The sequence below is a fragment of the Thunnus maccoyii genome, chromosome 13, assembly GCF_910596095.1.
Source record: "Thunnus maccoyii chromosome 13, fThuMac1.1, whole genome shotgun sequence".
NCBI classification, from domain to species: domain Eukaryota; kingdom Metazoa; phylum Chordata; class Actinopteri; order Scombriformes; family Scombridae; genus Thunnus; species Thunnus maccoyii.
Window position 1 is genome coordinate 29,071,750 of NC_056545.1, and position 18,516 is coordinate 29,090,265.

Sequence of the window (18,516 nt, forward strand, 5' to 3'; positions counted from 1 at the left end):
TTTCAGAGCCAGAAGATGACTGTTGACATTAGTGTTAATCTTGAGGAGTCCCATATCAGAAGTCTATTGAACAAACACAAGTTTTACATCTGTTTCTTGACTCTGTTTGCTATATTTAACAAATGCTTCATCTTGCTGTCTGCATTAATCCATCATTCCCTCCATCTCTCCCAACCCGCCCTACTGCAAAACCTTCTTTTCTCACATCCTTCTCTCCCCATCACCACATCATCATCATCTTGCCATTGTACTCGTGACTTCCTTAACGTTCCTGACTCTTCCCTCCTCGCCCCCGCAGACGTCTTCCCTCCTCCAGAGATGGTGGAGGAAGCCGGACTGGCGCGGCCGGTGGTGGCTGGCATTGTGGCCACCATCTGTTTCCTGGCAGCGGCCGTGCTGTTCAGTACGATGGCTGCCTGCTTCGTCAACAAGCAGCGTCGGCGGAAGCTGAAGAGGAAAAAAGGTGAGAGGAAAGCCCCGATCATTAATAGCTACTGTTTCTCCATAATCACTAAGCCAACTTTTAGAGAACTCCTGAATATCACAAAAAATAAAATTCACTCATTAATGAGAAGATCATGTCATGGTGTAGTATTATGAGCTTCAGGCATTTCATGGTGTCCTAACATTAGCTCTGTGTTTTTACCATTTCATTAGTACTAATAAATTCATAGAAAATGTAACCACTGTATGACACATTTACCACACGTGTTATCTAACTTGTACTTAACTGATTCATGTGCTTAAACTGCAACCTCATGCTGCTTTATCTCAGTCATATCCTTTCCAAACAGGAAAGTGTGACTGTTTGACTTAAAAATATGAGCTTAAAAAGTGTGTAAATGACACTTCAGAAAGCAGCCAGGGCTAGAGTCATTATATTTGATGTTTTCTGTTTTAGAATCCTGCTCCAGGATCAGCAGCAGCAATACCAATCAGTTCTTTGAGGACTTTTATAAACTTATATATAAATGTTTTGGGTCAGTTATTTATTTATTGTAAAAATGTATCACTGAATTCTGTTGACTCTTATCTTTTGTTCAAAGTTCAAAAATAAGACAGACAGATACCCCAGCTGTGATTATCATACACAAATAAAACTCATCTTTAATGGCAGTGTTGCTCTTTTCTGTCTTCCTCTTGTCTTCCAGATCCCCCTCTTTCCATAACGCACCTCAGAAAAAGCATGGAAACTCCGTAAGTTACCCCTACGTGACACACAACTGCTTCACTGCACAGTACTCTACAGAAGACTCATTATCAATCATCACAACAGTAATGATTTGTTTGCTTACTGCTTAACTATCAGACCATCACAAATAAACACAGCGCTCTGTCATCCAAATAGAATTTGGAATCATCAAAGCAAATAGTGAGATGTATAAATGACATTTGTAACACAGTACAGATAGTGCAGAATCTGAGCAGTAACATTATTCACATTACTCATGAACAACACATTAACAAGTAAACATAGAATGACGTGTATCATACAAATATTAACACGTATATATGTTCAGTGTTTCAGGGGTTCAACAGAAATGAATTTATTCTGTTGATACCTAAATAATTTCATCATTACTGTTGGATGTTTCTTGTGCTTATAGAAGAAAAAACCTGAACCTCTGAGCTGAAATCCTCTTCAGGTTCATTAAGTGTTCTGTTGCACAACAGTAAGCAGAGTTGTGTCACTTCAAACAAAATATTAACTGGCCTAGTTAGCATTGTAGCCTGTACAGTGAGTCAGGGCAAGGGTTTCTGTTTTTGATGTAAAAAAAAAAATGCACAAACACAATATTTCATGCAATACACAACAACAACAACAACAACTATATATTATGGTTGGAAGGGTCAGACAAAACGATGAATGTATGTAACAATGGATGTTGTATTCAAACTGCTGATTCATTCCAATGAAAGCTGCTCAGCCTCAGTTGGAAAGTCAAAGCAAAGATGTTGTTTCCAACCGGATCAGCTGATTGTTGGTCAGGAAGGAGCGGGGCTCTCGTGTGGATTTGTGCCTCCGTGATCCAGCTGACTGATGACATTTGCTTTTCAGGGAAGACTCATCAAAGGGTCCAACAGAAAGCAACCTGTCCACTTTTTATATGACACTCAAATGATACACATCAATTTTGAGTTATTTCACGTCTTGTTGCTGATTTCCTTCGAGATGTAGAAGTCGCCATAATATTAGAATTCGTTTTCATAATCATTGAACAAAATCTCCTAAGAATCAAACAACAAAAAAATAAATCATATACAGCATATACGCCCTCCTTTAAGATAAAAAAGACAGCTTTGTGCAGCAGAGGACATGACTGAACTCTGATTATCTATCCACATTTACTGTAGATCTTTCTCTCTGTGAACTCAGCTGTACGGTATGCATGTGTCAAATGTTCCCAGACAACGCTGTGAACGTAATGACAGCAAGGCTGCAGATGACAAAAGTATTATTTCATGTCTTTTAATGACTCCCTCCTTGTGTGTCCCTGAAATCGATTAGATCAGCCATCATAAAGGACGGCTCAATTCCCTTAATAGACCTTTTCTCACAGCAGACGTTTTGACATATCATAGCAGGAAAGCACAGGTGAAATTAATAACATTAATTATGGATCTAATAAGCCATGCCAGTGAGCCAACATGCACGCCTAAACAGAAAGCATCCATCATCATGTTTCCCCCTGTGTTAGACAAGTCAAAATAACCACCATGAGGCGGGTGTGTTCTGCTCAGAGGAGGGAGGCCTGAGTGAGAAAAAGTATGGCCATTCTAGGTGGAAATCTTTTCAGAAGCACACAGCTTTTCATTGGATATCTCTGCATACTGGGTTTAAACAGCATCACCACAAAACTGCAGCTTTATCAGACTGCTGGCATGGACTAGTAACACTTTAATTGCATTTTATATGTTTAATTTCTGTTTCTGATTCAACAAACGATTCAAAATGTATTTGATATGTGTGAAAGAAAGAGTCTGGTGATATTCTATATTTTTTTAAAGGTGCAGTGTGAATTTAGTGGCATTTAGCAGAACGGACTTGGCAGAAATGTAGTATAATATTCATAAGAATGTTTTAATTAGTGTATAATCCCTGTAAAAATAAGAATGGTTGTGTTTTTGTTACCCTAGAATGAGCCCTTTATATAGGGAGCGGGTCCTCTTCCACAGTGCCCACCATCTTTCTACAGTAGCGCAGAATGGACAAACCAAACACTGACTTTAGAGAAGCCCTTTCACAAGTTTTGCAGCCACCGTAGGTTCACCTACACACTCGGAATGGGAGGCGAAGGGAGGGTGAGGGGTATTAATTTGGTTGCAGTCTGCAACCTCACCATTAGATGCCACTAAATCCTACACAATGGTCCTCAAATCAAATCAAAACTACTTTATTTCCCACCTTTGTTGCACAAAAGTACAAATTTGTTTTCTTGCATGACAAACATACATCAATATCACATCACACATCACAAAAACAGTAAAAACATTTTACATTATATTACATGAAACATTGTAATGAAGCAAGGAATACATTGCTAAAAATGTACATGGGATTCAAAACAATATCAGCATATCTGTTAACAACCTATTTAACTGATGAGGAACTGATGATTCAGAGGATTTTGTTATTCATTCATAAAGCCTGATATATCTTATTCTTCTTTACCACAGACCTCTGTTGTTGTCCAAAAACTATTAAACACATCGTTGAGTTACAGCGCTGCACTGGGTTACATGTTCCTTTATCATCATAAACATGCACACTGTAGTTTATTTTGACTCAGAAATACTCACTAAAGCAAAAATGTAGAATATCACCAGGATGATCTAATTTGAAAATATCAGATTTTGGCGACTACTTGTGGTGGTATCCAAAAAAACCCAAAACAAAACGCTTCATTCAAAACAGCAAATCTAGCCTCTAATTGTGTCTAAACTGTTGATTGTACAACTACATGTATAGACTGATATTTCACAATTCCATGGCAACAACAGTTGGCACATGACTGGGAATGACATCTCATTTCAGGAAATGCATGTTTTCTAAATTTCCTCCTTCCTCTTGTCTTATTTTGGAGGGTGCAAGTGGAAAAGAAACAAATGAGACGCACCTAAAAGAATTTGAGTTGCATCAGTCGACTAGTGCTGTGTGTCTGAACAAATATGATGGATTTTGGCTTTATGCTCTTAGGGTCTTAAAGTGCTGTGGTCACATCATTACTCGCTTTTCTTTTCTCTCTCTTGCCTTTACCACCCTCTTGTTGTCTTATAGCTTTTTTTTTCCTGACAGTTTTTCCTCTCAGATCTTCTCTCTGACTCAATATTGCTTCATTCCATTTCTGTCATTTCAACTCACTTAACAGTATCGAGCTATTTTCTCAGCCTTTCTGTTTATCTCCATATTCTCCCCACTGTCTGATCTCCCCACTTCTACAGGAGCCCACTTAGCCTCATTCCCAGCGTTGAGCCCTACTGGGAGGGGCTGGACGTAAGCAGGTACAGGCCCCAACCTTCCAGTCCTCAGTGAGTGTGCCAACCATTGTCCCCTTTTCTTGCACACTGTGTACACCCCTTTGCACTTTGGTTCAGCCCCAGCTCCTCAAACTCCTGACCTGGCTGCATGCTTCTGGCCAAAATGTCCCTACACAGCAACAACAATACTGGTTGTATGCTTTGATTCATGAAAGATGAGGATCTTCATCGTCAGAGGATGTTGGGAAAATTAAGGTTCAGCCCTGGTTATTGGAGAGTTTTTTTTTTTTTAAGATAAATAATTTATCTTGCCATGTGGCACAGTACAAGATACAAAGGCAGTTGGAAAGGTCACAAAACAGTCTACGATTTTCTCTTATGTTAACTCTTATCCAAGACAGCAGGAGTCTATAATGGGACATGTAGTCTTCGCTTTCTTTTCTTCATCTGCCTCATTATTGATGTTTCAGTAAATGAATCATTATACCATAATAAATGAATAACCATACAGTGAATGGACATTATACTGCATGTAATACCTGACAGAATTAAGTCTTGATTATTTAAAGGAATAGTTTGACATTTTTGGAAATTATTTTAGGGATTATTCCAGGGATGTCCTGATCAGGTTTTTGTGGCCTTGATCATGATCCATGTCCTTTAATTTTGGGTTCTGTATCGATATCAGATAGTGAGTCTGATCCAATACTTATACTTACTTACTGATCTAAATGCTACAGCTGCCCAGTGCACACTCAGTGTAGTGTAACCATCCCAATTTAGGTCGTACTGTATGTTCAGTAATAATGAATGAACTGAAAATGAGATAAGATAGAATTAATTCTTCCCGAAATACATTTTTGTGCCAAAGATGCTCAGTATACACAGTAAAAATAAATGTGTAGTGTTGATTAAATATGTATCTGGCACACTGAAATAACAGGTATCACTACTAAATTTGGCTCACCTTATTTTTCATGAGCTACTTGATCCAAATACTTAGGATCCTGTTTCAAAACTATCAATTTGATCAGTTTAAATTAATAGAACTTAATATATAAATCTTGAAGGACTTATTGAAAGAGGAATGGAGTCATTCTTGAGATGTGTGGTTATGTCATTATACCCCCCAGTGCTATACTGTATTTATGAACATAATCCTTGTTTCCTGCATTGTGCACTGCACTCTGCTCATGCTTTATGAATATTTTTGTGGTTTGAGCTGCTCACTCCTTAAATCACTGTTCCATGTTAGGGCTGTGTGATATGACGATATATATTGTGTGACGAGAGAAAAATGTCTACTATAATGCTCTATCGTTTATATCGTTATGACACAAATCACACTCTTTACAATATTTTTCATCATTTAGAGTCTGTCCATCTTTTGCGTGGATTACATTGATAAATTACTCTTCTTGGCTTTTTACTCGCGAAGCTTTTACGACATTTACAGTAACATAACGAGTTTAGTTATTGTCAACTCTCCAACGCTGTCTGTCTCCTCTGCTGCGCTGCACACACGTGGAGGGCTCAGCCCCGCAGCTGAAGAGCAGCGAGACGGCAACTATAAATGACAGCAAAACACAGTACAGACTGTCTTTATTTGTGTTATTTACCAAATTTATGTGCGCTCTTCTAATTTCAGCTCAGTGTGTGAGAGTCTCTGCTACAGCTGCAGGGTTGAGCGGAGGTGTGGGGGGGTGTGGCCGTGTTTGTGGCTTTATGCCAGCAGGGGAAGACTGAGGAGACAGACCAACTATTTATTCACTGAATTAAAATGTGCTTTATCGTGATAGGTATCGTTATCAGGATATGGAATGACCTATATCGGGATATGAGATTTTGGTCATATCGCCCAGCCCTACTCCATGTCTAAGCGACACTTTTGAATTGACAGATTTCACCACTATTCCTTTCCCACCACAGATGCCAGCACAGTCACATTTTCTTCACTACCTGTTCATCAACTATGTTGACCTACTTGAAAAGTCAAGTGTTTATCTGCATTTAGAACTTGTAACAGTCACTTCAGTGCCAGCTATTGCTCATGACATGTGGACCCTTGTGTACTTTAACTAATTCTATAATGATAGAGTAAATTTTAAGAACCTATATTTTTCTACTATCAAGAGTCATCACTGACTGTTTATTCAGTGGCCATTTAATGAACAATGGCTGTGTTCATAAAATGCCTTAATTTGCTTTTTGTCATGATACGGGTGGTATGAAGAACATCATGTACTGTGAACTAAGCACATTTTACAGCCTGCACTTTATAGTTTTGGCCACTATACCTTTGGTTGTACTTTACAACACATTACAAGTCCAGTTTTACCCTGGTGTCTAAAATAATAAATGAAATTGATGAGTAAAATGTTATGTAACCAATAGGGATGATGGTCAAATCTATGGAGATAACGTGAATTAATTATTAAAGGTATTGATGATTGTTATGGTATATGAACAGGTTTTTTTTCGTGGGAAAACACAGAAAAAGCAGCAAGTCAAGTATAGTTGTTGTGATGTATGTGCTTCTGTTACATTATATGTATATTATCACTGTAGTTTACTGTATGACACGCTGCTTGATATTTTAGTATTTCTCTCTTTAGTTTAATAAAGCGGGTGTGATTTTCACAGATACCTCACCTGACACTCTATTTACAACACAGTCATTAAAAGCACAAGCAGATTCCGCTGAGGACTGGCTATATGTTTCATTTTTACCACTAAATAAAGTGATTGTGGCTTCAAAACAAATCATGGTTTGCATTTCCTCCTTCCTGTTAGAAGACATGTTGTAGTAATTAACAAGGATATCTTGCTGAATGAGAACAGAGTTGCATATAATGTACTTTAAAGTGTCAGATACTAATTATATCACTCTATGTCACTGCCTGAACTTGTAAAATCTTTGAAAGTGATGAGTCTGGGGAGGATGTTTCAGTTATAATATGGATACCACCCAGAATTTTCAAACTCAAGCTACAGAAAAAGGCAGTTGTTGGAATTGGGCCATCTTAAGTAGCTTTCATGATTAGAATGACCGTTGAACTGATTTGAACAGATTTGGGCATCACTCTGAGCTTTAATTGGTAATATTCTTACTTTTCTGTAGGTGTCTTGGATCAAAGCCTCTTCAACCCATCTGTTAGTTATACCCATCTGCCATACCAGAACATTGCTTTGCTGTTGATGACAACTACCTCAACCCTTTTGCTACAGTGTTGCTCAAATCAAAGTTTTATTTGATTTAAATATATACTTTTTGGCTATGATGTGATTCAGCAAGCTGTTTCTCCCAAGTTTGACTCCAGACAGTTTTGCAACCAATTTACATCCTAACCATCCCAACATATCCAACATAATCAAGTAGCACACGTAGCACTAACAGAGGCATTCTCCCTTGTAACTAGCTCTGAATGAGTCTTTTCTTACACAGCCAGACGTTGACATTTTTATTTACTGAAATAAAAAGTAGATGTCCATGTTATTGTATAAAGAAAGGGGAAGCTATCGAACACTGAGAATATTCATTAGATAGTAAGAGTGAAAGTGGTACCAAGACAAGCATGCAGCCATTTTCGGCAATGACCAAACGTTCTGTCAAAGAGCCTTCACGAAAGATATTTTCAGTCTCTGTGTGGGTACTAACAAATCGGTTTGTTGTTGTCATGTTTTTTTTACTTCTTTGTGATAGAATTATGCATGAATTGAATATATGGCAGAGATTCACACTGTTCCATTTAGTGTGTGATATCGCCTCCTTGTGTGCACCCTCCTGACTGCTTGACAGAAAAACAGTTGTCTCGTGTCACCAAACCTCTGCATCTACACTCTCATAAACCTCACCTTTCATGCTGAGTATATGTCAAGGTAAAGTTACCAAGTTAGTGGCATAACAGTGAGGCATAGAAGTACATGATGTGTCCTTTGCTGCCCATGTGTCAGTGCTTTGCTCTGCCAGAAGTATGGAAAAGATTGATAAATCAAATCAAAATCCTCTTAACTCCACATTAATTAATTTCATGACCACACAAATACCCTGCTTCTAGAGTTTTTGCCTGTGATGTTAGTGATCACTGTCCTGTCACCTGTGTCAGAGACACCAAAATCCCTAAATCTCAATCTTAAAGTATCACCACAAGAAATTAGAAGCATTTTAATCTTCAGGATTTTTAAAATGATTTGTCCATCTCTGACACTGTCTCTCTATTACTGAACCTGCTGTGGCACCGGAAAACTTTTCACAGTCTTTTAATTTTATTGCTGGCAGACATGCCCCTTATAAAAAAAAAAAAAAAACAGAATTAAAAACAGATACAGTCCTTGGTTCTGGTCATAACTCTCCAGTGCCATCTACTTTAGACAAAGTCTGTTCTAAGGCTAGATTCAGTGGCACTCCTGAGGACTCCTGCACCAGCATGATTAGGAAGGCTAAATCAAATTATTATCAGTCAGCTCTCTGTGCCTGTGATAGTTCCACTAAATTTTGGAATACTATAGCATCTCTTAAGAATTCATCACAGTCACATCTTCCACTACAAATCAAAGAAGTATCTGGTCATAGTTCCAATAGATCATCCATGGTTGAAGCTTTTAATCACAGTTTCCTCTCCTCTGGTCTTTTCTTCAAAAATATGTCTACAGATCCAACTGCAGACAATTACCATATCTGTCTAACAGAGAGAGACCCCAATGCCTCAGCTTCTTCTGACTGCTTTTAGTTTCGAAAGCAGTGCAGATGTTCACAAAGCTCTGCTCAGGTTAAAAACATGCAAAAACACTAGTGTAGATAACCTTGACCCATATTTTCTTCATTTAAGTGCCCCCTTAATCTGTGCACATTTAGCTTTACACAAAAGTGGTGATGTCTCTTATGTTGACAACTGCTGTCCAATATCTAAACTTCCTTTCTTGGCAAATTTCTAGGATCACTGGTCATTTTACAACTATGCGTCTTTATTCACTAAACTTACTACAGCCACAACAGTCTGGTTTTCACCTGGGTCACAGCACAATAACATCTGCAGTTTCAGTCGCTGATAACATCGTCTCCTCCCTGGATAAAAAAAACTATTTTGGGCTGCTCTCTTCATTGACCTCTCAAAATCATTTGATATAGTCAATCAAAAATCCTATTCCACAATCTACAGTCTATAGGTCTAGATGAAGCCACATTTAATTGGTTCCACTCTTACCTTACAGAGACTGTTGTTGCTGATGGTACTCAGTCAAGCCCTCTTACCATCAGAAATGGGTGGCCACAGGGGTCTGTCCTTGGTCCATTGCTGTTTACATTATACATAAATAACATAATTCTACCTAATTAATACTTCGGTGTTCTTTTTTTTTTTTTTTTTTTTTTTTTTTTCAGATGATACAATTTTATATACCCCAGGCTCCACCCCAGCCCAGGCCCTGACTCATCTTCAGTCTGCCTTTGATGCTTTCCAAATATCACTCCTTAATCACAGATTAGTTTTAAATGCAGAAAAGACCAAGTACATGGTATTTTCCTCCTCCACCAGTGACTCCGACTATCCTACCATTAAAACTTTAAATGGCACCCATATTACTATCGCTGAGTCATACTTAATACTTGGGAATTTGGCTTGACAGCAGACTATCATTCAAGATTCATATTCAACATTTGACTCAAAAATTAAAAATCAAACTAGGCTTCTTGTGTAGAACCAAAGAATGTCTGTCTTCCTCCAACCTTAAAACTATTGTGCAGTCAATCCTCATGTCTGTCCTTTACTATAGAGATATTCTGTATTGTCATGCTGCCCCATCAACACTTCAGCAGTTAAACCCTGTGTATTATAGTACATTATGCTTTATCACAAATGACATCACATCATTCATACTCATCACTGTTCTCTGTATCACACGGTTGGTTGGACTTCCTTACAGGCAAGAAGAAAAAGCCATCTCATGTTATTCATCTATAAAGTTTTACTGTTGAAGCTTCCAAACTACCTCACATCTCTTCTCTCATTTAAATCTAGTACAGTACAGGATCCAGTAACTAATTAACCTTAGATATCCCTCAGGTATGCACTAATGTTGGGAACTGGTTTCAGGTACTATGCACCTTTTAAAAGGAATTAACTGCAAATTGCCCTCAAACTTGAGTCTTACATTCCCCTTGGAGATTTTAAAGCTTTATTATCTGATGTTTTTATGGTTCTTTTCACTGTTTTTATTAATTCCTTGTTTAATATGTAGTTGTGTTGTTTCTGTCTGCTGATTGTGTTCTTGTCTTATGTATGTTTTTTGTTCTCAGGTCTCTCTTGGAAAAGAGATCTTAATCTCAGTGTGACTACCTAATTAAATAAAGATTAAATAAAATAAAAAATAAAAATAAATCAAAGGTTTAGATGGTGTAGCAGCAAAGACACATAAGCTCCTGGCTGTTACACATAGTTTATGCTGGGTCACAATCACAATGTAAAATCAAAGTCATTCTTCTTCATTTCCTATTGGTTATTCCATGTTTATTTTCAAGACATTTGAGATTTGTGGCATTGATGTCTGTTCAGGCAGATGTTGCAAATGAGTCCACTGCAGATAATATATTTATATAGGTTATTTCGGACATGTCTTTATTCTTTATTGTGCTAATTGAAAATTTATAGGTAACACACTTGACAGGATATCTTTGTTCACTCATGGCTCACTATATTGTGTTGAAGTAGAATTTTAATAAATGAAGTGCAGCCATCATTTATGTTTTTACATCTGTGTTTTTTTCTGATATGCTACTAATTACATTATAAATTACATAAGAATGTGACAATGTGTCTTAGTCATCATAGTCTTTCATACTGACAATAACACAAATGGATTTGATTATGTGGTCATTGTGGTTATAAAATTGTTTATTGTGTCATTAATTTGCAAATTTGTCTCTAATCTACATTGTTTAAACATAACTGTGTGATCAAGCATCATTAGGTTAGAAAGTCTTAAACAGTGAAATCCATCGTTCCACCCAAAGAAACGTGTCAAATAAATAAATCATGATCTTGTGTGAAGTGTGTAGTTGGATTTGTCACCAGCACCATCAGAGCAGCTTTGCTGTACTGGATTTTAAAATTCCAATTAAGCAGATACCTGAGATAGAACTGCATTGAATATTCACATCTTTATTCTTCCCCGTAGGTCATCTTCAGGAAAGGTGAGCCCAGAGAGCATTCGTTCAAAGGCATCCCCGTCAGAATCATCTGAAGATAGTCATGACCAGCGTGGGAAGAAACCACCCCCAAGTCCAGGGAAGAAGGAGGAATTGTCTTTATACAAGAAGACCAAAAGAGCAATAACAAGCAAGAAGTACAGCATCTCCAAGCATGAAGCTGAAGCAACAACACCCATTGAACTCATCAGCCGAGGCCCAGATGGACGCTTTGTTATAGATCCCACTGATGCAGAAATGTCTGTTAAGCCACGGCGAATTGAGGGCTTCCCCTTTGTGGAAGAATCAGACCTCTATCCTGAATTCCGACAGTCAGATGAAGAGAATGACGATCCCAGGCCTCTGCCGCCAGTTATGCCCCCCCTTCGGCCTCACCAGTTTTCCCCCATCTCCAGTCAGGAATCCTACCTGCAGCCTCCAGCCTACAGCCCTCGTTTCCAGAGGCCCTTCGAAGGTATGACTATCATGGAGAGCAGTCGGCTCCAGGCCACAGGGCAGATCCGAGGCTCTCTCCACCACAGGGCTTTCTATGGCTATCTAGGCCCCCCTGGGGATCATGATCCCCCACCTCCTTTTTACATGCCTGATACCAGCCCACTCAGCTCTGTCATGTCCTCCCCTCCATACCTTGCTGAAGGTCCTTTTGGTCACCCCATGATTCCTGAAGAAATGGGGGAGGGTGATTTCCCACAATATGCTGTCTCTGGCTTTCCCCTTCCTCTGACACTCACTTCTTCCTCTCGTTCCCCGGAGATTTGGCAGGGACTGGATTTCACCTTTGCAGGTCTGGAGGGGCCCCAATTCATTTTTCCGCCACATCACCCTTTGCATCTCCGCCACGACTCCCCCTATCCTCCCCCACCTCATGTTCTTCCCCTTAGTGCTTTCCAGCCCTCCTCCCTCCCAATGCCTACTTACCCAGCTGTCCTGCCACTGGAGGCCCCAAAGAGCCACTCAAGCAAGTCTCCCAGCAAGGCCAAGCCTCATGGCTCCCCAGCCAAGCATTTAGCTATGCAAGAGGCACATTTAGGGCAGCTAAGACACAGAAGCCACGGTATGGGTGTGCCGGTTTTGCCTTACACCGATCCAATGGCCCATATTGTCCCTAGCACATTCAGTAGCCTGGACACACGATGGTTTGAAACCACCCCTCGTTTCAGTCCCAGACAGGCTCGTAGGATGGATTCTGGCATGCATCAGGTGGTTCTCCAGCCCTCTCGACTCTCACCCCTCACCCAAAGCCCCCTTAGTTCTCATGAGGGCTCCCCAGAGATTGTAGTACGTCCCAGGCCACGTCCCAGCATTATCCAACCTCCCATACCCCCACAGATGTCTGAGATTACCCTCCTCCCTCCTTCCACAGCCAGCTTCTCAAGGAGATCTTCCCCCTCCTCCTCACCTGCCCAAGGCCAGGGTAGCAGGAGAGCAAGTCCCAGCTACCGTTCCCACATGGCCTTTGCCACCTCTGCAACCAGCTACCCAGCTTCCCAGTCCCCATCACCCCCCATGGAAAGCAGCAACATATTTGGGCAGATGCCATCTCAGAGGAGGACTGAGGAGGGGATCCTTCCATCTGAGCCCTCTCCATCCCAGTTGTCAGCTTCAGGGTAGGTGCATTAGGCATGCAGATAGGGATACCATTTGAGTCATCTGCCCCAACCCATAATGCTTTGATGTGTCAATTTGCTCTGACATTTTGGTTACTGAAGTGCTGTCTAATATCCATTAATTTTTAAAATCATCTCTGTGGCAAATTAGTTTATAGTTTTATAGTTTAGTTTGTGTTTTTTTCATTTGATAACACTTTTTATGAAAGATGAAAATGACAACTATGGTCAAAGGAATACTATTTTGTAATGATTCATTTAATGAGCTCTTGAAATTTTCAGTTTAGTTTCAGTCCAGTCAATGCTGCTTTTCATGTCAGACATCAAATTAGAGGTATTCATCCACTGAATCTGTGAAGCATTGTTCCAAAATGATCACCCTGAAAAATAGATTGCATTTTCCAGCGAAATGAAGAAAATTAACAAAAGTAAATTATTGGCAAATTGACTAGAATATGCATTTGCTTCACAGATGAAATTTCAGACCTTTTGGGGCTACAGTCCATCATTGATGAAAAATACTATTAGCAGTGCACTGTATAATTTGTTTGGCACGAGCCCCTAAAAGCCTGGGAATCGGCAGACATCAACACAGGATCCCTGTTTCTCCATCTGTATCATGCGTTGCCCTGCTTTCACCTAACAGGAGGAATCCCATAATATTCATCCAATTGATTCCCCAGACAAAACAAACACCCATTGTTATGTCTAGCTCCAAGCGTTTGAAGATGGCTTTATCATGCAGAGGGATGCTTTAAGAGGAGTTCATCTTGGCAGGCCCTGCGGCCCATCCTCGGCCTTAGTAACCTGACTGCATAACCAATTCTCCCCTACCTTCCACCCTTTCAGATCTTTTCCTAACCTACTTCCCCTTCCCTTTCTGTAACCCTCTTCTCCCCAACCCCTTTAATTGCCCCCAGGACATCCCCAGGTCTGACTACCAAGGGAAGGTTGTTGGGCAAAGTGTGTCACAGGGCCTGTCCGCTTCTCATGTACTGCAATGTCTCCATCATTATGAATTAGGGGCAGTATGGTGGTTCTTGATGGCTCCTGGAGTCTTACCTGCTTTGTTTTTGATTGATCTCAGCTATCTGGGCAGCGTTGTTGTGACCAGGTCCTCTACACCGCAATAGGTAAGGGTTGGATCCATGTCTGAAAGGGGGGGGTTAGCAGGTGGGACTTTTTTGATCACCTCGTCCTTTAAAGGGGAATACAAGACTTTGAGTCTTTGTTTGATTTCAGTCAACCGTGTAGTGCATTTCAGTTCTTTACTTTTTCCTTTTTCTCAAAGTGGCTATGCATTTTGAGTTCTGCAGTCTTCAGTACAGTATGCATTCTGACTGATATGCATATGCCATCTGTTAGCTAATAGATCAGGTCAGAGATGTATCACCAACATGATTTCATGCTTGAGTGGTTTGCTAACTGACCACATTCATGTTCAACTTTTTAATCTGTTAATAGGAATACCACACCACAGGTAAAACCTCAGGTTTACGCATAAATTAGACAACAGCCTCAAACCAGTTTCTGTATTTTTCAAATATTCATTTGTCACTTGGTGCACTGTTCTAAAAATTAGTTCAATAATGTCACCTATTGGTCTATAATACATTTCAGTGTAGCATGTGGTGCAAAAGCCAAAGAACACATCGGTGCGTGGCCAAAAACCAGACTATGCTCCAACCGAATAGTTACAAGCTTCAGACATGTATCTATGCACAAACACATTTAGTCTATAGACAACACTTTGACATCAGCCAAACATTAAATGAGTGTAGGTTGATGCTACTTTAATGCGTGCTCAGCCCTCTACGAATGTCTCTATTGATTTACCCCAATGAGGTTCTGCCTTAGCACCGTGAGACAGATCAATTTACTTGACACCCAGTGAGGTAGAAGCAAGCCATAATTGAGTGGGAAGACCAGTGTTTGTGTCACTCAGTTCACCTTGAATCAGTGCAAAGCACTCTTCATCAAAATAACTGCCTCAATCCAGCATCATTTCAAGATACCATGCTCAAGATCTTCTCCATTGGCTGGACTCACTTGTCGGCTCAGGATTGATACTCCTTTTGCTTCTGCTGCAGTTCACGGAGTCTTCCTGCTCCCATCACTCCAGCTCAGTGCCACTGAGTTTCAGCAAGATCCTCTTTGACTTACTACAAACCACTCAACAGCTTCTCAGGCCATGAATCCCTCATCCTCCTCCACTCTTGGAATGTTACCATGGCTACCACCAGCCTCACTTCTAAGCCATATGCCAAGCAGAAGGCCTGGGTCACATTTTCCCAATTTTAATTGTGCCAAGAAGGAAAGAAATGCACTGCTACTGCTTAACTCCTGGAAATGGTTTTTCCTACCAAATGCATGATCAAGGCCTGACAATCAAACCAATTAGGACACATGCACCTTTGGGGAGCCTTTTGATTTTCAAGGAGTATGGGCAGTGAGCACTCCTCAACATACCATTCCTCCTCGCTGTTGGAGATGCAAGATTTTAAACAGACATCCAGACTTCTCCTCGTTCTCAGTCTTAACCTACGAGGCATTTAGTGGACCAGCCTCATCTTACTTTTGGCCTCTGGCCAGTGGCCAGGAAAGAGTAATGCAAACGGTAAAAGGCATTGTCCCACCTGTTACTTTGCTTTCTCAAAGAACTACCACCAGTGAAGTCCATTAGATGGCCACAGTAGTCCTAGAACTGGATTTACATCAACTTAACTTTTTCATTATAAAAAGCAAATATGCTTCTCCCAACAGGTATGATCACCAGTTACTTTTCTCATGTGTTGTTCTTTAGTTCATAGATAATTACAAGGTGTGGCATACCGTTTAGTCATGATAGGATTGTCTATGTTGACTTATGTTATCATTCTCAGATGATCACTTCGTAATAACCCTCTTAGCATTCTCCTCAAGCGTGACACATTCAGCCATTTATATTTTACAGATGCTTATATTGTTTGACACCAATTGAAAATATTTTGGACCCCAATCTCCAAGAAATATTTTGTAAGATTGGCGTTATTACGTCACCTTAAGCTGTGTGTCCACTGGGAGCCATCATTCACAGCTCTTTTTTTGCATTAACAATTCCGTAGAAATACTGTTGCATGTTCCTGGCAGTGTTGAAAGTTTAGCATGTGTTCAGTTCTCAGAGCACCAGTTTCAAGAAGTTAAAAAATAGACCATCTTTAAATAAAAATGCACCAGATACCTTGCAGATTTTGAACAGGCAGGAACTATGACCAGCACTTCCAGCAAGCATCTCTTTAGCTCAAGTAACTCAGAACAGATTCCTGGTGGACACATGGCCTTAATCTCCTGTATAAAGCATCTGTACAGAGCATGAATCAAACCATCCACTTTTAAACATACAATTGCACTTGTAAGTTTGGACTGCAGAACAGTTCTCACTGCCATGTGAAGTAAGTGTCCCACCAAAAATAGCTTACGCACTTCTTTTTATCCTAAGGAACAAAGATTTTGCCAAGGGCTTGCAAGGGGGGGCACAGGGGGGGTCGAGGACTCCCTTATGTTTGAGTGAACTGCCCGATGAAGTGCTTTTGAATGTATTCCCCTTTAAAGTCGTGTTCCATGTGCAAACTGCCATGCATGCCATCGCTAAATATTGCTCTTCCGTTTCAAAAAAGAAACAATTATATGGATAAATTCTTGTTACATTTGTTGTCCTAGTGCTTCGCTTTTCTTTGGCTTATTTTTCATTATGTGACTGTTCCCGAGTAGTCATTTTCCCCTCCCGCCATCTCTCCCCCTGTCAGCATGGTGAAGCCCATTGTAGACAGTATCCATGTCTATGAATACATATTGATGATGCTTTGTTGCTCAGCTGTGATTCTCCCCCTCTACTAACGTCCTTCGGTTTCTCTCTGCAGCCACGGCGGGAAGATGGCCTCTCTGTAATGCTAATTGTTTTCTGTGCCTTGAGAGAACCAAGTGTGTGTTTGTGGCAGAAATCTGTTGGCTGCCAAGTCATAAGGGCCTCCGTGGAGGGAGGGAGGGAGGTCTGTAGATGCAATCATGAGCAGCTGAGAAATATACACTCCACACCAAAGAAACATTTGCATCTGTTATTTTCAGAGCAGAATAGATTCATTTCTAAAAGAAACATCCAATCTGCAAACATATCACCAATTGTCTTGTTTACATTTTGTTCAAAATACAAAATAGTCCTCATTTTTGGAGAATTTTCCTCTGAAACCAACAATGCAAGTCTTTTTAAATGTTGTATTTCTCGAAAACTTTACTCATTGTCCTAATCCACACCATGAGGTGAACTGACGGTTTCAGCAGTTGTGTATGACTTTGCTTTTCTTTGGATAAAGATTGTTTGGATCAATTTGAGCAAAAATATCTTAGATGTCCTTGAAGGGCAATGACATTTCAAGGTGCACAATTTCTTAAACCATCTGGATTTATGAACTTGAATCATCATTAACATAAACATTATGCTTACTAAAACCAGACGATGTTCAAGGTTATGGTAATAGTAGAACTTCTCACATTGTTCATCAAACCTTTGAAAAATTTCAGAGTACAGCTCTTTAGGTGTCTCACATTGATCCTGCGGCAATGTGCAGCACCTCTTGCTTAGCACGAGCAGTGCTGTTTTGAGATTGTGTGGGTCTCTGATTTTGTGGCGCTCCGTAGTGCAGAAACACAGTCCACTGACTATGTTTGGCCTGGAGTTACCCGTTTTTCCCTCTCTCTCTTCTTTATCCAGAAAACGTCGAGGTGCGCCGAGTGCCCTTTCGGGGTCTGAGAGGATTGATGCACTGAGATACCAACGTATTAAAAAGGCCAAGAAGATGATGATGAACAACAATAACTCCAAGACCAGAAAGAAAGCAGGTGTGAACCCTGTTCCTGTCTGCTTTCACTCTTTAAACACTGATATGTTTAAAAATGTGCTAAATCATGATGAGCACAGGAAAAATTATATTTTTCTTCTCAAAGATTTATATTTTTGTTTTTTGCTTGTTTGTTTGTTTGTTTTTTGCTACACACAGGGGATGCATCATTTTTATATGTGGTGTCCAACAGAGTTGCAAAGCAGTTACATTTCCTTTCTCTCTGCACAAGTGTACATGTAAGCAGGATTTCTCCAAAATTGTGAAATTAATTTGCAAAAATCAGAAAGCAGAGACATTAGAACTGAGTAACCTTCCCAGAGATTTGCCAAAAGTAGATATAGGAGTTGCT

The 18,516-nt window shown here is 40.0% G+C and overlaps 1 protein-coding gene across 5 annotated transcripts in view; it reads left to right on the forward strand.

Moving 5' to 3' along the window:
- The window catches only part of LOC121910731 (protein turtle homolog B-like), a 155,339-nt gene that overhangs the window by 128,792 nt on the left and 8,031 nt on the right, over positions 1–18,516 (forward strand). For 4 of the 5 annotated variants that reach the window (XM_042432032.1, XM_042432030.1, XM_042432031.1 and 1 more), the window contains exons 16-19: positions 299–463; positions 1,152–1,197; positions 11,653–13,290; positions 18,038–18,165. In XM_042432032.1, coding sequence (XP_042287966.1) covers positions 299–463; positions 1,152–1,197; positions 11,653–13,290; positions 18,038–18,165 — 1,977 coding nt within the window. Of the gene's footprint in view, positions 1–298; positions 464–1,151; positions 1,198–11,652; positions 13,291–14,377; positions 14,424–18,037; positions 18,166–18,516 lie in introns of those variants that run through there. The other variant, XM_042432034.1, reaches the window with a different exon arrangement.